Here is a 17,687-nt window from a genome sequence, read left to right on the forward strand (position 1 = left end):
GATGTATTCCATGTATTAATGAAGATAAAAAGAAAAGAAAAGCAAATGACAGCAAGCATGGTTACAAGGTGAAGTGAAAGAGGCTATTAGAGCCAAAGAACATCCTTCCAAGAATGGAAAAAGGATCCGATTGAAGAAAATAAGAAGCAAAATAAGCACTGTCAAGCTACATGCAAATAATTGATAAAGAAGGCTAAAAGAGAATATAAAGGAAAACTTACCATGGAGATGAAAACTCATAGTAACACCTTTTTTAGGTATATCAGAAGCAGAAAACCTGTGAGGGAATCCATGGGACCCTTAGATCATGAAGCAGCAAAGGGGCACTCGGGGAGAATAAGGCCATAGCGGAGAGACTGAATGAACTCCTTCTTTCAGACTTTACGGAAGAAGATATAAGAGATCTACCTGTACTAGAAATGGTTTTCAAGGGTGACAATGCAGAGGAACTGAAAGAAATCTCAATGAACCTAGAAGACATTGAGCCAAATTGACAAATTAAAGAGTGATAAATCACCTGGACCAGATGGTATACACCCCAGGGTACTGAAAGAACTCAAACATGAAATTACTATTGTGCTGTTAGTGATATGTAACCTGTCATTAAAATCATCTGTAGTACCTGAAGACTGGAGGGTGGTCAATATGACACTGATTTTTAAAAAGGGTTCCAGGGGTGATTCGGGAAATTACAGACTGGTAAGCCTGACTTCAGTGCTGGGCAAAATAGTGGAAACTATTATAAAGAATAAAAATATGGAACACATAGAGAAACATGGTTTAATGGGGCAGAATCAGCATGGGTTCATGCAAGGGAAGTCTTGCCTCACCAATTTGCTTCATTTCTTTGAAGGCTTGAATAAACATGTGGATAAAGTGAGCCAGTTGATGCAGTTTATCTAGATTTTCAGAAAGGTTTTGACAAAGTCTTTCATGAGAGACTCCTGAGAAAATTAAAAAGTCAAGGGATGGGAGGCAAAGTACTTTTGCGGATTAGGAATTGGTTATGAGACAGAAAACAGAGGGTAGGGTTAAATGGCCATTTTTCTCAATGGAGGAGGGTGAATAATGAGTGCCTCAGGGATCTGTACTAGGACTGGTGCTATTTAACATACTTATAAATGATCTGGAAATCGCAATGATAAGTGAGGTGATTAAATTTGCAGATGACACAAAACTATTCAAAACACATGCAGACTGTTAAAAATTACAGGAAGGCCTTAGGAAACTGGAAAACTGGGCATCCAAATGGCAGCTGAAATTTAATGTGGACAAATGCAAAGTGATGCACATTGGGAAGACTAATCCAAATCATAGTTACTTGATGCTAGGGTCTACCTCAGGAGTCAGCACTCAAAGAAAAGATCTAGGTGTCATTGTACACAATACACTGAAATCTTCTGCCCCGAGCGTGGCAGTGGCCAAAAAAAGCAAATGGGATGCTAGGAATTATTAGGAAATAAATAGGACCGAGAATACTATAATGCTTCTGTATTGCTCCATGGTGCAACCTCACAGTGAGTATTCACCATATCTCAAAAAAGATATAGCAGAATTAGAAAAGGTTTAAAGAGCGACCAAAATGATAAAGGGGATGGAACACCTCTCATATGAGGAAAGGTTAAAGAGGTTAGGGCTATTCAGCTGGGAAAAGAGACGGCTGAGTGGAGATATCATTGAGATCTACAAAACAGGGGCGTATCTGGACTTCGCCAGTAGGGGGGTCCAGAGCCGAGGTGAGGGGGCACATTTTAGCCCCCCGGCGACCCCCCATCGCCGCCACCGCCCCTGTCGCCATCCCCTCCCCCCGCCGCCACCGCCATTGCTGCCACCCCCTCCCCCCCGCTGCCACCGCCGCCAGAACCAGAACCACCTCCCAACAACTGTCGCCCGCCCGCCCACCCTCTCGACCCCCCGCCCGCTGTCGCTTACCTGTGCTGGCGGGGGACCCCAACCCCCCGCCAGCCAAAGCCGTCGTCCTTCGTTCGTTTTCTTCTTTCTGAGTCTGACTCTGACGTCCTGCACACGTCCTGCACGTTGTGTACGTGCAGGAATCAGAGACAAGTCAGACTCAGAAAGAAGAAAACAAACGAACAAAGGACGACGGCTTCGGCTGGCGCGGGTTGGGGGTCCCCCGCCAGCAAAGGTAGGCGACAGCAGGTTGGCGGCGGGAGGGGGGGTTGCGAGGACCGTCGGTAGGGGGGGTCCAGGACCAAATCTACAGGGGCCCTGGCCCCCGTGGCCCCATTACAGATACGCCTCTGCTACAAAATCCTGAGTGGTGTAGAATGGATAAAAATGAATCGATTTTTCACTTTTTCAAAAAGTACAAAGACTAAGGGACACTGGATGAAATTACATGGAAACACTTTTAAAACAAACAGGAGGAAATATTTTTTCACTCAAAGAATAGTTAAGCTGTGGCTCTCATTGCTGGAGGTTGTGGTAACAGTTTTGAAAAAGTTTGGATTAATGTTTTGGAAACTCAGGTTCAGTGGTCCCAAGCCTTACAATTAAGTTTGGCTGAGGACAAGGTGCTGGTTCATCGAAGATTGGAAACTTTAATAATTATATTAGACATTTAAATTTGCATATATTAAATTTTCCTAAGCTTGTCCAAAAAATCTTTTTAACAATTTTTTGAAGGAAAAATTAAATTATTCTGAGATTGATTTTCCTCCTGTGCATAACATCTATTATCTCCCTGTATGTAGACAAAGTTCAAGTTCTCCAGATGCTGCCTTGGTTGTGGATGTTTCTTCTGATAGTTTGAATATTACAGTTCTACTGAGGAAGTGGTCACAAGATCAACTTTATTGGTGACATTTGTATTGCAACAAGATAAACAGTCCTTGCCACATCTCTTCTTCAAGCTCTCAGATCCTACTTTTCTTGGTGAGAAAGTGTCTGTTTCCCCAGATATTTCTACAGTGGGGGAAATAAGTATTTGATCCCTTGCTGATTTTGTAAGTTTGCCCACTGACAAAGACATGAGCAGCCCATAATTGAAGGGTAGGTTATTGGTAACAGTGAGAGATAGCACATCACAAATTAAATCCGGAAAATCACATTGTGGAAAGTATATGAATTTATTTGCATTCTGCAGAGGGAAATAAGTATTTAATCCCTCTGGCAAACAAGACCTAATACTTGGTGGCAAAACCCTTGTTGGCAAGCACAGCGGTCAGACGTCTTCTGTAGTTGATGATGAGGTTTGCACACATGTCAGGAGGAATTTTGGTCCACTCCTCTTTGCAGATCATCTCTAAATCATTAAGAGTTCTGGGCTGTCGCTTGGCAACTCGCAGCTTCAGCTCCCTCCATAAGTTTTCAATGGGATTAAGGTCTGGTGACTGGCTAGGCCACTCCATGACCCTAATGTGCTTCTTCCTGAGCCACTCCTTTGTTGCCTTGGCTGTATGTTTTGGGTCATTGTCGTGCTGGAAGACCCAGCCACGACCCATTTTTAAGGCCCTGGCGGAGGGAAGGAGGTTGTCACTCAGAATTGTACGGTACATGGCCCCATCCATTCTCCCATTGATGCGGTGAAGTAGTCCTGTGCCCTTAGCAGAGAAACACCCCCAAAACATAACATTTCCACTTCCATGCTTGACAGTGGGGACGGTGTTCTTTGGGTCATAGGCAGCATTTCTCTTCCTCCAAACACGGCGAGTTGAGTTCATGCCAAAGAGCTCAATTTTTGTCTCATCTGACCACAGCACCTTCTCCCAATCACTCTCGGCATCATCCAGGTGTTCACTGGCAAACTTCAGATGGGCCGTCACATGTGCCTTCCGGAGCAGGGGGACCTTGCGGGCACTGCAGGATTGCAATCCGTTATGTCGTAATGTGTTACCAATGGTTTTCGTGGTGACAGTGGTCCCAGCTGCCTTGAGATCATTGACAAGTTCCCCCCTTGTAGTTGTAGGCTGATTTCTAACCTTCCTCATGATCAAGGATACCCTACGAGGTGAGATTTTGCGTGGAGCCCCAGATCTTTGTCGATTGACAGTCATTTTGTACTTCTTCCATTTTCTTACTATGGCACCAACAGTTGTCTCCTTCTCGCCCAGTGTCTTACTGATGGTTTTGTAGCCCATTCCAGCCTTGTGCAGGTGTATGATCTTGTCCCTGACATCCTTAGATAGCTCCTTGCTCTTGGCCATTTTGTAGAGGTTAGAGTCTGACTGATTCACTGAGTCTGTGGACAGGTGTCTTTCATACAGGTGACCATTGCCGACAGCTGTCTGTCATGCAGGTAACGAGTTGATTTGGAGCATCTACCTGGTCTGTAGGGGCCAGATCTCTTACTGGTTGGTGGGGGATCAAATACTTATTTCCCTCTGCAGAATGCAAATAAATTCATATACTTTCCACAATGTGATTTTCCGGATTTAATTTGTGATGTGCTATCTCTCACTGTTACCAATAACCTACCCTTCAATTATGGGCTGCTCATGTCTTTGTCAGTGGGCAAACTTACAAAATCAGCAAGGGATCAAATACTTATTTCCCCCACTGTAAATGGACTCAACAGCGTAGGAAAAGTTCCCAGCACTTAAATCATACATTATTTCTTTAGGAGCTAGGTGCAATTGAGATTTCCCTATAAATGCTTTTTTTTTTTTGATCAGCATGCGTAGGTGTTTTATGAACCTGTTCAATTGAAAAGTTTTTTAGAAGGTAGATAGATTTCTCTATCAACTCCTTTGACCTCCTAAGTCACTTAACTTAGTTAATGGTTGGTAATCTGCTAATTCATGTTAGATTTTCTTTGTTAGAACCAGCTCCCTTGGTAATCTGAATTGGATCTCTCCTGTAATGTGGTCTAATCAAGCTTGATTATTTTTTGTGTTCCTGGTTTGGTGAAATTTTCTTATATTTTTCAGTTTTTTCAATAATCATAATTATGGCTTTTTCTTTTTCAAGATTTCTTGATGTAAATGCAAAGTCTATAAATAAAAATTAAAAAAAAAGAAGAAGGTTTGAACAAGTTCCTGGAGGACAAGTCCATAGTTTGCTATAGAGATAAACATAGGGGAAGCCACTGCTTGCCCCAGGATTGGTAGCAAGGAATGTGGCTACTATTTGGGTTTCTGTCACTGTTGGAAGCTGGATACTGTTCTAGATGGACCACTGGTCTGACCCAGTATGGCTATTCCTATGTTCTTATGAATGATCTAATCTTAGACCATTTTTACCATGGCTGTAAAACCCCCGATTTTCTGTTTTTTTTTTCCATTAATGGCCATGTGCTAATTTTGCATTCGTGTATGACCATTTAAACAAATTACTGTGGGATCACTTACCCCCACCTAATTTGTAGACAGTAAGGTCACAAACTGGGTAGCGCAGGAAGGCCCACTCTCTGCCTCTGACATGCCCCCTCAAAAATTTCAAAAAAATCTTTACCTCACTGTTACTGGGGTGACATTCGAAAACTAACATGTGATGCTTTAGTGCACCACGTATTAGGCCATTTTTTGCTGCCTAAGGCGAATGTTAGGGCCTAACACAGCTTAGTAAAAGGACTCCTTTCAGTATTTAAAATTATAGGGGTACTTCTTTTCAGGTCACCTAAAGTTAGGATGATATAACATAGTAACATAGTAGATGACGGCAGAAAAAGACCTGCATGGTCCATCCAGTCTGCCCAACAAGATAAACTCATATGTGCTACTTTTTGTGTATACCTTACCTTGATTTGTACCTGTCCTTTTCAGGGCACAGACCGTGTAAGTCTGCCCAGCACTATCCCCGCCTCCCAACCACCGGCTCTGGCACAGACCGTATAAGTCTGCCCAGCACCATCTCCGCCTCCCAACCACCAGTTCCGCCTCCCACCACTGGCTCTAGCAGAGACCGTATAAGTCTGCCCAGCACTATCCCCGCCTCCCAACCACCGGCTCTGGCACAGACCGTATAAATCTGCCCAGCACCATCTCCGCCTCCCAACCACCAGTTCCGCCTCCCACCACCGGCTCTAGCAGAGACCGTATAAGTCTGCCCAGCACTATCCCTGCCTCCCACCACCGGCTCTGGCACAGACCGTATAAGTCTGCCCGGCACTATCCCCGCCTCCCAACCACCAGCCCCGCCTCCCACTACCGGCTCTGTTATCCAATCTCGGCTAAGCTCCTGAGGATCCATTCCTTCTGAACAGGATTCCTTTATGTTTATCCCACACGTTTGAATTCTGTTACCGTTTTCATCTCCACCACCTCCCGCGGGAGGGCATTCCAAGCATCCACCACTCTCTCCGTGAAAAAATACTTCCTGACATTTTTCTTAAGTCTGCCCCCCTTCAATCTCATTCCATGTCCTCTCGTTCTACCGCCTGTGTTAAGCGTGAGTTCTATAATGGTAATTACACCAGTATTCTATGACAACAATTATGCATGCAAGTCCATATTTATTTGCTTAACTTTAGGCAAAAACACATCATGTCAACGGCTGATAGAAATGCATGCATAACTGATAGTAATCTATATCATTAATGCATAAGTGCTGGGCATGTCACTGACCCGCCAATGCCCCTCTCACATCCACATCCCCCTGCAGTTACACGCTACAGAATTTGTACACTAAGGGAATTGGAATACCAATTAAGGTAACATAATATAAGGAAGCAAAAACAAAAAAGGAGGTAAAAACCCTCACGGAACCGTGAGATATAAAACAAAAAGTGAGGAGAGTGAATGAGGATACCAAAAAATATATTTATTCACATGAAAAATAAAAATTAAAAAGTAACATGATATACATTTTTATGTATATTATGTCACTAGGCTACTCCTCCTCTAGCAACATTCCATGTAGAAGCCTGCCCTTGCAGATCAGCAATGCGGCTGCGCAGGCTTCTGTTTCTGTGAGTCTGACGTCCTGCATATTTTCTACCACGTGTTTTGGGCGCGTGCCAAAAATGGATTTACTGCCCGGGGCACACGGCAGCCGGATGGTAGTGCCCATTTGACGCACTTTGGACGTGCTTAGGCACCTACGCGCCTTTGTAAAAGGCCCCTAAATTAAGTGCTAATGTTTATGTGCCAATTACGCATATACATGTTTAACATAATGACATATAGAGGGGCATAATCGAACAAAAACGTCTATCTCCATGGGCGTTTATCTCCGAGAACGGGTCCGTGAAGGGGCGGACCGAACCGTATTTTGGGAAAAAATAGACGTCCATGTTTTATTCGACAATTTGTGAGCTGGGCGTTTTTGTTTTTCAGCGATAATGGAAAATGAAAGCGCCCTGCTCAAAAACGAATAAATCCAAGGCATTTGTTCGTGGGAGGGGCCAGGAGTCGTAGTGCACTGGTCCCCCTCACATGCCAGGACACCAACCGGGCACCCTAGGGGGCACTTTTACAAAAACAAAAAAAAAGGTAAAAGAGCTCCCAGGTGCATAGCACCCTTCCCTTGGGTGTTGAGCCCCCCAAATCCCCCTCAAAACCCACCACCCACAAGTCTACACCATTACTATACCCCTAAGGTGTGAAGGGGGGCACCTACATGTGGGTACAGTGGGTTTGGGGGTGGTGTGGAGGGCTCCCATTTACCAGCACAAGTGTAACAGGTGGGGGGGGGTGGGCCTGGCTCTACCTGCCTGACGTCCACTGCACCCCCTAATAACTGCTCCAGTGACCTGCATACTGCTGCCAGGGAGGTGGGTATGACATTTGAGGGTGAACATAAAAAGTTGTGAAACGGCATATTTTTGTGGTGGGAGGGGGTTTGTGACCACTGGGGGAGTCAGGGGAGGTCATCCCCGACTCCCTCCAGTGGTCATCTGGTCATTTAGGGCACTTTTTGGGGCCCTATTCGTGGAAAAACAGGGTCCAGGAAAAGTGCCCTAAATTCTCGCTAAAAACGCATATTTTTTTTCCATTATCGGCGAAAGGCGCCTATCTCTGATCGGCCGATAACCACGCCCCAGTTCCGCCTTCACCACGCCTTTGACACGCCCCCATCAACTTTGTCCGCATCCACAACGGAGTGCAGTTGAAAACGTCCAAATTCGGCTTTCGATTATACCGCTTTATTCGTTTTTGTGAGATAAACGTCTATCTCCCGATTTGGGTCGCAATATAGGCGTTTTTCTTTTTCAATTATAAGCTGGCTAGTCACGCATATGTAAATGCCAACATTCTGCCTAAGCACTATTCTGGAAATACAGATGTAACTTACACAATACCTATTTTACAGGTAGGCGTATACTAGGCATTTCTCGGCAGAGCGTGGGTGGGATTCACAGTCACCCACATAAAGGGAAATTTTATAACTGGATATTCACACTTATGCACTCCTGTACAGGATATTGTCACTCACTCGTGAAAGCGACAGCAGGGTGTCTGTTGGTCTGTAATTGCATGCTTAACGCATAACTCCCTCGGGACAAACATTTTGAATTAGCTACCTAGGAAGCATCCACTGGTCTTTACAAGCTCCCCAGCTGTAGAAAAAGAAAGATTTGCTCACATTTAGTGGTTCTTTGTGAGCCACATACTCCTCAGGGTGCATTATAAACTTGTCTTTGTACTCAGGAACTGAGAAATAGTAGGTCTTTTCTCGATACTTAGCCGCATTGTCTGAGATTCCAGGGAAAAGGATAAAGTTCTCTTTTAGCGTCACTGGACAAAAGTGGTTGCTGTCCCCATAGTGCCTTCTTTTATCCTGGACTATCTCTTCATCCTGGAAAGAATGAATATGCATTTTAGGGACAAAATACTGCTAGAAAGGTAATTCTTGGGTGTCAACTGCATTAATCTTACAGATAATTCTCCAGAGTGGAAACAGGTTACTGGGTCTGATGGATCTACGGTCTGACAGTCTGTCCCAGTATGGCAATGCTAACGGATACATGTTTTCCCACCTTATGACGTTTTTGGGGTGATATTCAAATTAACTGAATTAGAACAAATACCGTGTAGACTTTGCACTAGTTCTGGAAGAAAAAGTGGAAGTACTTTTGCTTTGAAATTTCGCCCAGGTGCAAGTTATGAATGCACATTCATGCCTGCTTTTAGTGTGGGTGGAATTCTGTTGAAAACATACACATAACGTTTTGAAAATGCTGTCTCAATGTGTACTTCTTCCTCAACCTAAACACAGCACCTAGAAATCTCTCATTAATTTGAATAAAACTATCTGTATTTTGGAAATTGCATTGAGAGACAGCAATTCTCAGATAGCCAATTAAAAGTTTTCCACCTAACACTGAGACAGTGGTGAACAGTGTGGTTTTTATTTAATACTAGCTAGCAAGGGCAAAAAAATAAAATCTGGTTATTTCAGCAGCAGAATCTGGGTAACAGCTGTTGCTGAATATCTGGAGAAAGCAGTAAGGTGCTTGCATAACCCAGGAAGTGGCGATATTCAACCAGGGCTGTATCTAACTTTGTCTGGCCAGTGCAGCAGCACAGGGCGCAAGGGAAGTTGGGGTGCCAAAATTGCACTCCATCCATTAGCTTCTCTTATTGAGTGTCACACAGGGTGAGTGTGTGATGGGAGCGCTTGGGACCATTTGTGGCTTGTGATGCTCCTGGATCTGGATAGATTTAGAAGAGCATTTTTGCTGTCCTAAACCTATCTGGATAGTTATGTACTGGTGGCCCTGAAACTGTTTCTACCCAGATAACTCTGGTCCCCACCCTGCCTCCGCTCTAGACACTGCTGCACTATTTGAATAATGCTGCAGTGGTCTGTAAAGATTCTTTATATGTTGCCCAAATTTGGGCCTGGATCCCACATCCGCCTGCAAACTAAATAATTAATGAGCCATTAACTATCAATAATTGGAACTAATCTGGGTTTACGTGTGGATCTGCCTTTTGCCCTAGTCTATAAAATGCATGCTTAAATTTGATAGCATGCAGCACAAAAGGAGGTGTGGCCATGGGAGGGGCATAGGCAGGTCAGAGGCATTCCTAGAAATTAAACACAATGTTACAGAATAAGGTCATTAATTGCGTTTCAGCAGGCGCAAGATCCACACAGAGCGGATATTCCTGGCACATAACTCTGGGCGTCATTTCTAGAATTCCCCCTTTATGGATAGCGCCACCAGTTATCTGCCATGACAGGACTTAGCTGCTACCTGGATAAGTCCTGTTAAATATCGTTCCTGCCCCCCCCCCCCTTACCTGCTTAAACCTTTTAAAATAGTCCTCTTAGTCAATATGGAGCACATATAATAATTTCCCCAACAAAATTATATTGAGAAAATATTCATTAGCATAATCAAGCTTTCAGATGAAGGTTGGTAGATTCAGTACTCCAGTTCTTTCTGTGCTGAGATTTACACTTTGATTTAACAATATTAAGAAATAAGAATAGTCATACTGAGTCAGATCAAGTACCTGGCAAGATCCCAAAATTCATGCTTCAACGTACTTTACATTCTTTTCAGAAATGTTTGATTCAATTACCTTCTTTTAGAGCTGTTAAATTAATAACTAAGTAGCATGGAATCTTGCTACTCTTTGGGGTTCTGCATGGAATCTTATGACTCTTTAGGATTCTGGAATCTTGCTACTCTTTGGGGTTCTGGAATCTTACTACTCTTTGGGGAGTCTGCATGGAATCTTAAGACTCTTTGGGGTTCTGGAACCTTATTACTCTTTAGGGTTCTGCATGGAATCTTGCTATTCTTTGGGAATCTGGAATCTTGCTACTCTTTGAGTTTCCAGAATCTTGCTATTCTTTGGGGTTCTGCATGGAAACTTGTTATTCTTTGGGATTCTGGAATCTTACTACTCTTTGGGGATTCTGCATGGAATTGTGACTCTTTCAGATTCCGGAATCTTGCTACTCTTTGAGATTCTGGAATCTTGCTACTCTTTGGGGATTCTGGAATCTTGCTACTGTGGCTGCATAATGTTGATTACATTAGTATTGTATAACAGAATCTGGGTACCCTGATGCCATTACAGAATCGGCTCTCACTGCACGGCATCAGTGCACCTAAATTGACTGCCTCCTAGGTGACTTGCCAAGATCATAAGGAACAACAGGAGGATTTCAGCCTGCTGTGCTAACCATTAGGCTACTCCTTTCTATGAGTCAGTATATAGCTGCCGTGGTCAGCAATTTATTTGGATATTCAGTGCGGTGACTGCTGGCTTCACTCAGATAGTGGCGCTATTCAGTATACTCTCCAGATAGGTTATGCAGATAGCAGACCAAATACATCTGCTATTTGGATAATTCCCAGAATGCCATGCTCTGCCTATGTTCCAAGCTGGCACTACACAGTCTCTTGATAGCATGGCTGAAAAGCGCAGAACTGATAGTAGATGCTGCTGTCTAATCAACTGCTTTTGAATATTGGGCCATGTACCAGAGATCGAGATGGAAATCAGCTCAGAAAAACCACAGGCTGAACTCTCATCTCCTCACCATACTTGGGGCTGATTCTGTTTAATATATTTGTGGATGATATTGCTGAAGGGTCGGAAGGAAAGGTTTGCCTTTTTGTGGATGACACAAAAATAGCCAATAGAGTGGATACCCTGGAGGAAGTAGAAACGATGAGAAGGGATCTCCGAACGTTAGAAGAATGGTCAAGAGTTTGGCAGTTAAACTTGTGTAGAGTGATGCACTTGGGTTGCAGAAACCCAAAAGAGAGATCTCTGATAGGAAGGGAGAGATTAGTGAGCTCGATTCAGGAGACAGACCTTGGGGTGTTGGTGTCCGAGGATCTGAAGATGAAGAAACAATGTGGCAAGGTGATGGCCATGGCCAGAAGGATGCTAGGCTGCACAGAAAGGGGTATAACTAGCAGAAGAAAGGAGGTATTGATGCCCCTCTACAAGTCATTGGTGAGGCCCCACTTGGAGTATTGTGCTCAGTTTTGCAGGCCGTATCTAGCTAAGCATGTAAAAAGACTGGAAGCGGTGCAAAGAAAAGCTACGAAAATGGTATGGGATTTATTTTAAATCGTTTTTATTATTAATAACATCACTTGTACAGCTGTTCAAATAAAATCCAACAGATCACACAACTTTTCAATTGCGCTAACAGAATCGTCTAATAGTTTTGTCTTTTATCCCCTCCACCTCCCACCCCCTCCCCTCCCTCCCTCATCCAACATTCCCCCACAGTCAGATTGGAGGGTTGTGCACGCTGTTGAGGTAACTGAAGAAATACACCCCTCCACGTAACTCACCGCAAAGGGCCTTGGCTCTTATGGCCCCTTGCGCAATGCTGCTTCCTCTAACAGGGATCATCTGTGTTATCTTCAATTTGATTCTGTGTTGATTTGGACTCAGCCATAGCCGTCAATGACGGAGCAGTTATGGTCATTACATCACAATACGTCATATTCCTACCCCAGTAAACAGTTCTCAATGACAGGGTGTTCTGCTCCCTCAAGACGTCTATTTATAACCCCCTGCCCCTCCACTTTCTGAATACATAAGCCGAGTCCTCTCCCCTTTAATCCCTCCCTGTGTACTCCCCCCAACCCCTCTTTCTCCCCCCCCCTCCCCCCCTAGGGAGTCACCTTGATGTACCAATCAGCAATTCAAAATCCTGCTGCGTGCCACTGGGGTCAAAGAATCCCAGAAGGGTGCCCACCGTCTACAGAAAGCATCACCTCTAGGCGAGGCCAGGTCCCCCACCCCCCTGCGCTCCAACGCACACAGGGAAATCATCCTGGACTTCCACTGCTGGAAAGTTGGGGGTTCTGCTACTATCCATTGATGAAGTATAACCTTCTTACCCATGAGAGTAGCTCTCTTCAAAAAGGGTTTAAGCCCCACTACTCCTGGCGTCTGCAGTTTGAAGAGATCAAATAACTGCGCGGCATGGGGCTTCCAGTTCACTCCCCAAATAACCGACACATATCTGGCCACCCGCCTCCAAAAATCCAGGACACACGGGCACTGCCAAAACATGTGCCCAAGGCCCGCCAGGGAGTAGGCACACTTCGCACAATTGTCATCTGTCCGCATTGCCGCCCTCATTGCCCTATGCGGAGAAAAATACATGCGCATTACAAATTTGTAGAGGGTTTCTCTCAGCGTCACATTTTCTGTCACCCTGGGAATGTTCAACACACAAGTCTTTAATTGTTCCCCCCGAAGTCTCAGGGTTAACTCGTTATTCCAATGGGTTGCTAATTTTTCATAATCTACCTCACCCAACTGCTCTCTCAGTCGCGCGTGATAGTACTTTAGGGGGACTGCCAATTGTGCATCTAGGGCAAACACCTCCAAGAGCTTTGTCCACACCTCTAATTTCAAGGAGTCAGGGGGGATTGACCGGACATAATGGCAAAGCTGATGCCAAGCTAAGAAGTCTCCCGCCCCCCTACCAAATTCCACCCGCCAAGCTCCCAACGTCTTCTTTTCACCATCTTCTGAATAAAACTGATGCAAGTAATGCGCCCCTCTAGCTCTCCAGGCCACAAATTGAGCTGAACTCGTGCCCGGTGGGAAATCAGGGTTACCCTGTAACGGTAACAAGGGTGAATACCTCGACGAGAGCCCATAAAGGTGACACACCCACCTCCAGGCCCGTCGCAATGGTAATAACAGGGCTGCATAAGGCTCAGGTACATTATGTTCACACGGCCGTGCGTGTAGCCACGCGCTAAAATGTATCGGTTGCAATAGACGCTGTTCTTCCCCCAAAAGGGTGAAGTGGTTCGTGCCTCTAAGCCAGTCAGATATGTGCCTCATATTCCCGGCAACAGACAATAACTTGACATTTAATAAGCCCCAACCCCCCTGGCCTCTAGGTCGATATAACTGCGCTGCCGCCATCCTGGACCGCTTCCCCTGCCAAATACAGCGCGTCACCAATCGAGTCACTAGTCTTTCATCCTTGCTTGTGAGCAATATAGGTACCGTTTGCAAGATATAAGTCCACTTGGGCACCAACACCATATTATACAGTGCCACTCTTCCCAGGCTCGACTGCGGCAACGATTGCCACACCCCCAGAGAGGTCCTCGTAGTGACCCGCAGAGGCTCGACGTTCAGTTCGTAGAGCTGTGTTAGGTCTCTTGGTATCCACACCCCTAAGTACTTTAATGGACCCGACGTCCAAGATAGCGGAAACTCTCCCTCCCACCCGGTCCGTATATGATCCTGTATCGGGAATGCTGCTGACTTTTGTAGGTTAAGAGTAAAGCCAGAGAAATAACTAAACTCTTCTATTTCCCCGAGAAGGGCCGGGATCGACTGCCTGGGCTGTGTCAGGGTCACCAAAATATCATCTGCAAACACTAGTGTTTTCAGTGGGATTGTTGAAAAATTCACCCCTGCAACGTCCACATTGCTCTGGATGTACCGCAATAAAGGCTCCAGGTATAAAAGAAACAATAAAGGGGACAGGGGGCATCCCTGCCTAGTACCACAGGACACTTCAAAAGGGGCTGTACATGTTCCATTTACCACCAAAGACCCTCTTGGCTTTTCATAAAGCACCTCTACTGCCTTCCGAAATCATCCAGTAATCCCAATATGGTCAAGCACCGCAAACATATAGTTCCAACGCACTTTATCGAATGCCTTTTCGGCATCTAGGCTGACCAAAAGCAGCGGCTCGTTAACCACATGGCTCCGTGCAATGGCCAGGCACACCTTCCTCACATTCACAGAAGAGTGACGCCCCCTGACAAACCCCACCTGCCCTTCTCCAATCAGCGAAGGCATATGTAATGCTAATCTGTCTGCTAAGACTCTGGCCAGAATTTTTAGGTCAACGTTTATCAGGGAAATCGGTCTATAGGAGCCAGGCAGGTCCGCCGGTTTGCCTGGCTTAGGAATCAGCGAGATTAGAGCGTCGTTTGAAAACCCAGGAAATGAGCCCTGTTGCAACGAAGCTTCAAAAAAGTCGAGCAGCGGGATGGCAACTTGTGGGAACATACACTGAAAGAACTCGACCGAGTATCCGTCTGGCCCCGGCGCCGTACCTCTCCTTAGTGTCTTGACCACTCTCTGAATCTCATTGCCCTTTATAGGCGCATTCAATTGAGCAACAACCGAATCCGAAAGACGGGGAATTCCCGAATTCTCAAGGTAATCACTCATGGCGGGCCCCTCCTGAGGGCACGGCGACGCATACAAAGCCGCATAATAATCATGGAACAGCTGCGCTATCTTTGAGGTCTGAGTTTCCCTCCGTCCGTTAGGGCCCATTAATGACGACACAAAACGATTACCCCCCCAGGTTTTGACAAGCCGTGCCAGCAATCTACCTGATTTATTCCCAAACCGATGAAATCTAAAAGAACGATAGAACAGATGTTTTTTCGTACGTTCATGGATTAGGGCGTTTAAAGCCACCAAGGCCGACAGCATCTGCTCTCTAGTCTGTGCCGAGGGAGTTGCCATATGAATCCGTTTGGCCTCTTGATATACCCTCTCCAACCGGACCAGTCCCTGCGAGAGACGCCTAGACCTCGCACACATGTATGCTATAATGTCCCCGCGTAACACAGCCTTAGCTGTTTCCCAATATAATCTCGCATCAGAAGTATGGCAGGCATTCGCATCTGCAAACAAAGACCATTTTTTCTGGAGGTAATCCTTAAAATTCTCATCTTCCACCAGATAGGAGGGGAATCGCCACAACCGTCGTCTCAACCGCGCCTCTCCAAAATCTATGTCTACCCAAATGAGTGCGTGGTCCGAAACCTCCATCGGGCCAATCTCCGACTTTACTACTTGCGAGAAAATAGGGGCAGACACCAAGATATAATCCAGTCTGGACCACGTGCCATGTGCCCGTGACAAATGCGTGTAATCACGCACGTTGGGGTTGCACAACCGCCACGGGTCCACCAAATTCAAAGCTTGACATAAATAAGGCAAGCCCTTCCCTGCTCCCATCACCGTCCCCACATTTGGGCCCGAGCGATCCTGTCGTGCATCCAGCACCTGGTTGAAATCACCCACTACCACCAAAGGCACCTCCGCATGTTGTATTCCTAGGCGCACCAGGTGCTGGAGGAACGAATGATCGTACACGTTAGGGCCATAAACATTTAAAAGATAAAAATCTTGCCCCATAACATTCATTCGCAACAAAATATAACGCCCATTCCTATCACTTTCCACCACTTGCGCATGGCATTGTAAGCTTTTATGTATCAACACAGCCACCCCCCCCTTTTTCCCCCTGGCTGATGCAAAGAAGCAGTCCCCCACCCATCGCTGTTTTAACTTTAGATGCTCTGCATCAGAGAGTTTGGTCTCTTGTAAACAGGCCAGAGAGACATTGTGACGCTGGAGAGCAGTTAATATTTTTGTACGTTTAATAGGGGAGGTGATACCACACACATTCCAGGAAATTAATCGTGGCACCGGTAACTTATCCAGGATCTCTACTCATTGCCTTTATCAAGATCCATTCACTTATAGAGTTGGAGACTCCCAGGTGCCCAGCCCTCGCCCAGAAGTCCGCAACCCCAGAAATCTCCCAGGAAACCGTTCCCACCCCAGCGACACACTCATCAGTATACCATCCCCCATTGGACATCATGTGACCCCCTATACCTAACCCCCCTCCCTCCCTCAGAACCCCCCCCCTCCCTCCCTTCCCCCTTCCACTCCCAGTTCCATTCTTCTCCATACTTCCATAGAGAAGCCTGTCTGTAATCACACAATGACACCTAGAGAAGTCCCATCCTCTCTTATATGTCTATCCCACATACATTTTGTACCTGACGCTCCCTTCTCCTATTACCTATTCACACCTTACCAACTCCCTGGCATTATCCCACCGCTCTTCCCTCCGTCTTCCATAGTAAGGCTCTTCCTCCCTACTGCTTGACACCCTTCCATAAACCACCCACCACATTTCCAAACCCATATTACATAACCAAACATTAGCAGGCACATGTTTTAATTCACATATTTCTTTTGTTTGACTTTTCAAAAAACCTTGTACAACAAAGGGGTGAATGCTTAATAAAGGGAAAAGCCTGTTATTCTCTTCCAGGAGTTTAATATCAACTGGGGAAGGGCGAGGGTAAGGGGGCAAGGACCCAAAGGGCTCAAACTCGCTCTCGGCCTTGCTTACTGCCCGTTACCTCAGGTCCCCACCCGCTTCCGCCCCACAAACAGTCCAGTCTTAGAAACCATGGTGTAACAACATGAACAAAAACACATGCACAGGCATGATTAAAATCTGGTCTAGTCAGACGTCTAACCCTTTTATCACCAACTCTTCAGGGTAGCTTATTCCTCCACGGGCTCTCACCACTATCTCGGCCTCACCCAACTTGATCTTCTGCCGCGTGCTGCTCAGGGACTCCATTGAGCCAGGCCATCGCACTCCCTGGTGTGTCGTGGGTGCGCCACTGGCCATTATGCCACACTTTCAACACTGCGGGATAGCGAACTTGAAATTTATATTTCCTCTCAATCAATCGAGAACAGACTTCAGAGTACTGGCGGCGCTTTGCCGCCAGCGCTGCCGAATAATCTTGATATACCCGCACTTGTACTCCCTCATAGGTAACCTCTTCCTTGTGTAGTCGGTAGTGTTGGAGAAATGCCTCTTTCTGGGCCGAGTTAAGGAACTTGACTATCACTATTCTCGGGCGTCCCTCTCCGGTTCGAACCGCTCCTAATCGATGTGCGCGCTCAAGCTTCACCGGGTCGGGCTCCTCTTCCCGCGTTACCATCGGGCTCATCCAGCGTTCCAAGACCCGACGCAAAGATCTTTCG

At 45.8% G+C, this 17,687-nt stretch overlaps 1 protein-coding gene across 1 annotated transcript in view; it reads right to left on the minus strand.

The window, feature by feature from the left end:
* Positions 1–17,687, minus strand: part of AK9 (adenylate kinase 9) — a 327,370-nt gene that overhangs the window by 120,104 nt on the left and 189,579 nt on the right. The window contains exon 22 of the mRNA XM_030199196.1: positions 8,485–8,697. Coding sequence (XP_030055056.1) covers positions 8,485–8,697 — 213 coding nt within the window. The remainder of the gene's footprint in view (positions 1–8,484; positions 8,698–17,687) is intronic.

This window comes from Microcaecilia unicolor, chromosome 3 (assembly GCF_901765095.1).
Source record: "Microcaecilia unicolor chromosome 3, aMicUni1.1, whole genome shotgun sequence".
Taxonomy (NCBI): domain Eukaryota; kingdom Metazoa; phylum Chordata; class Amphibia; order Gymnophiona; family Siphonopidae; genus Microcaecilia; species Microcaecilia unicolor.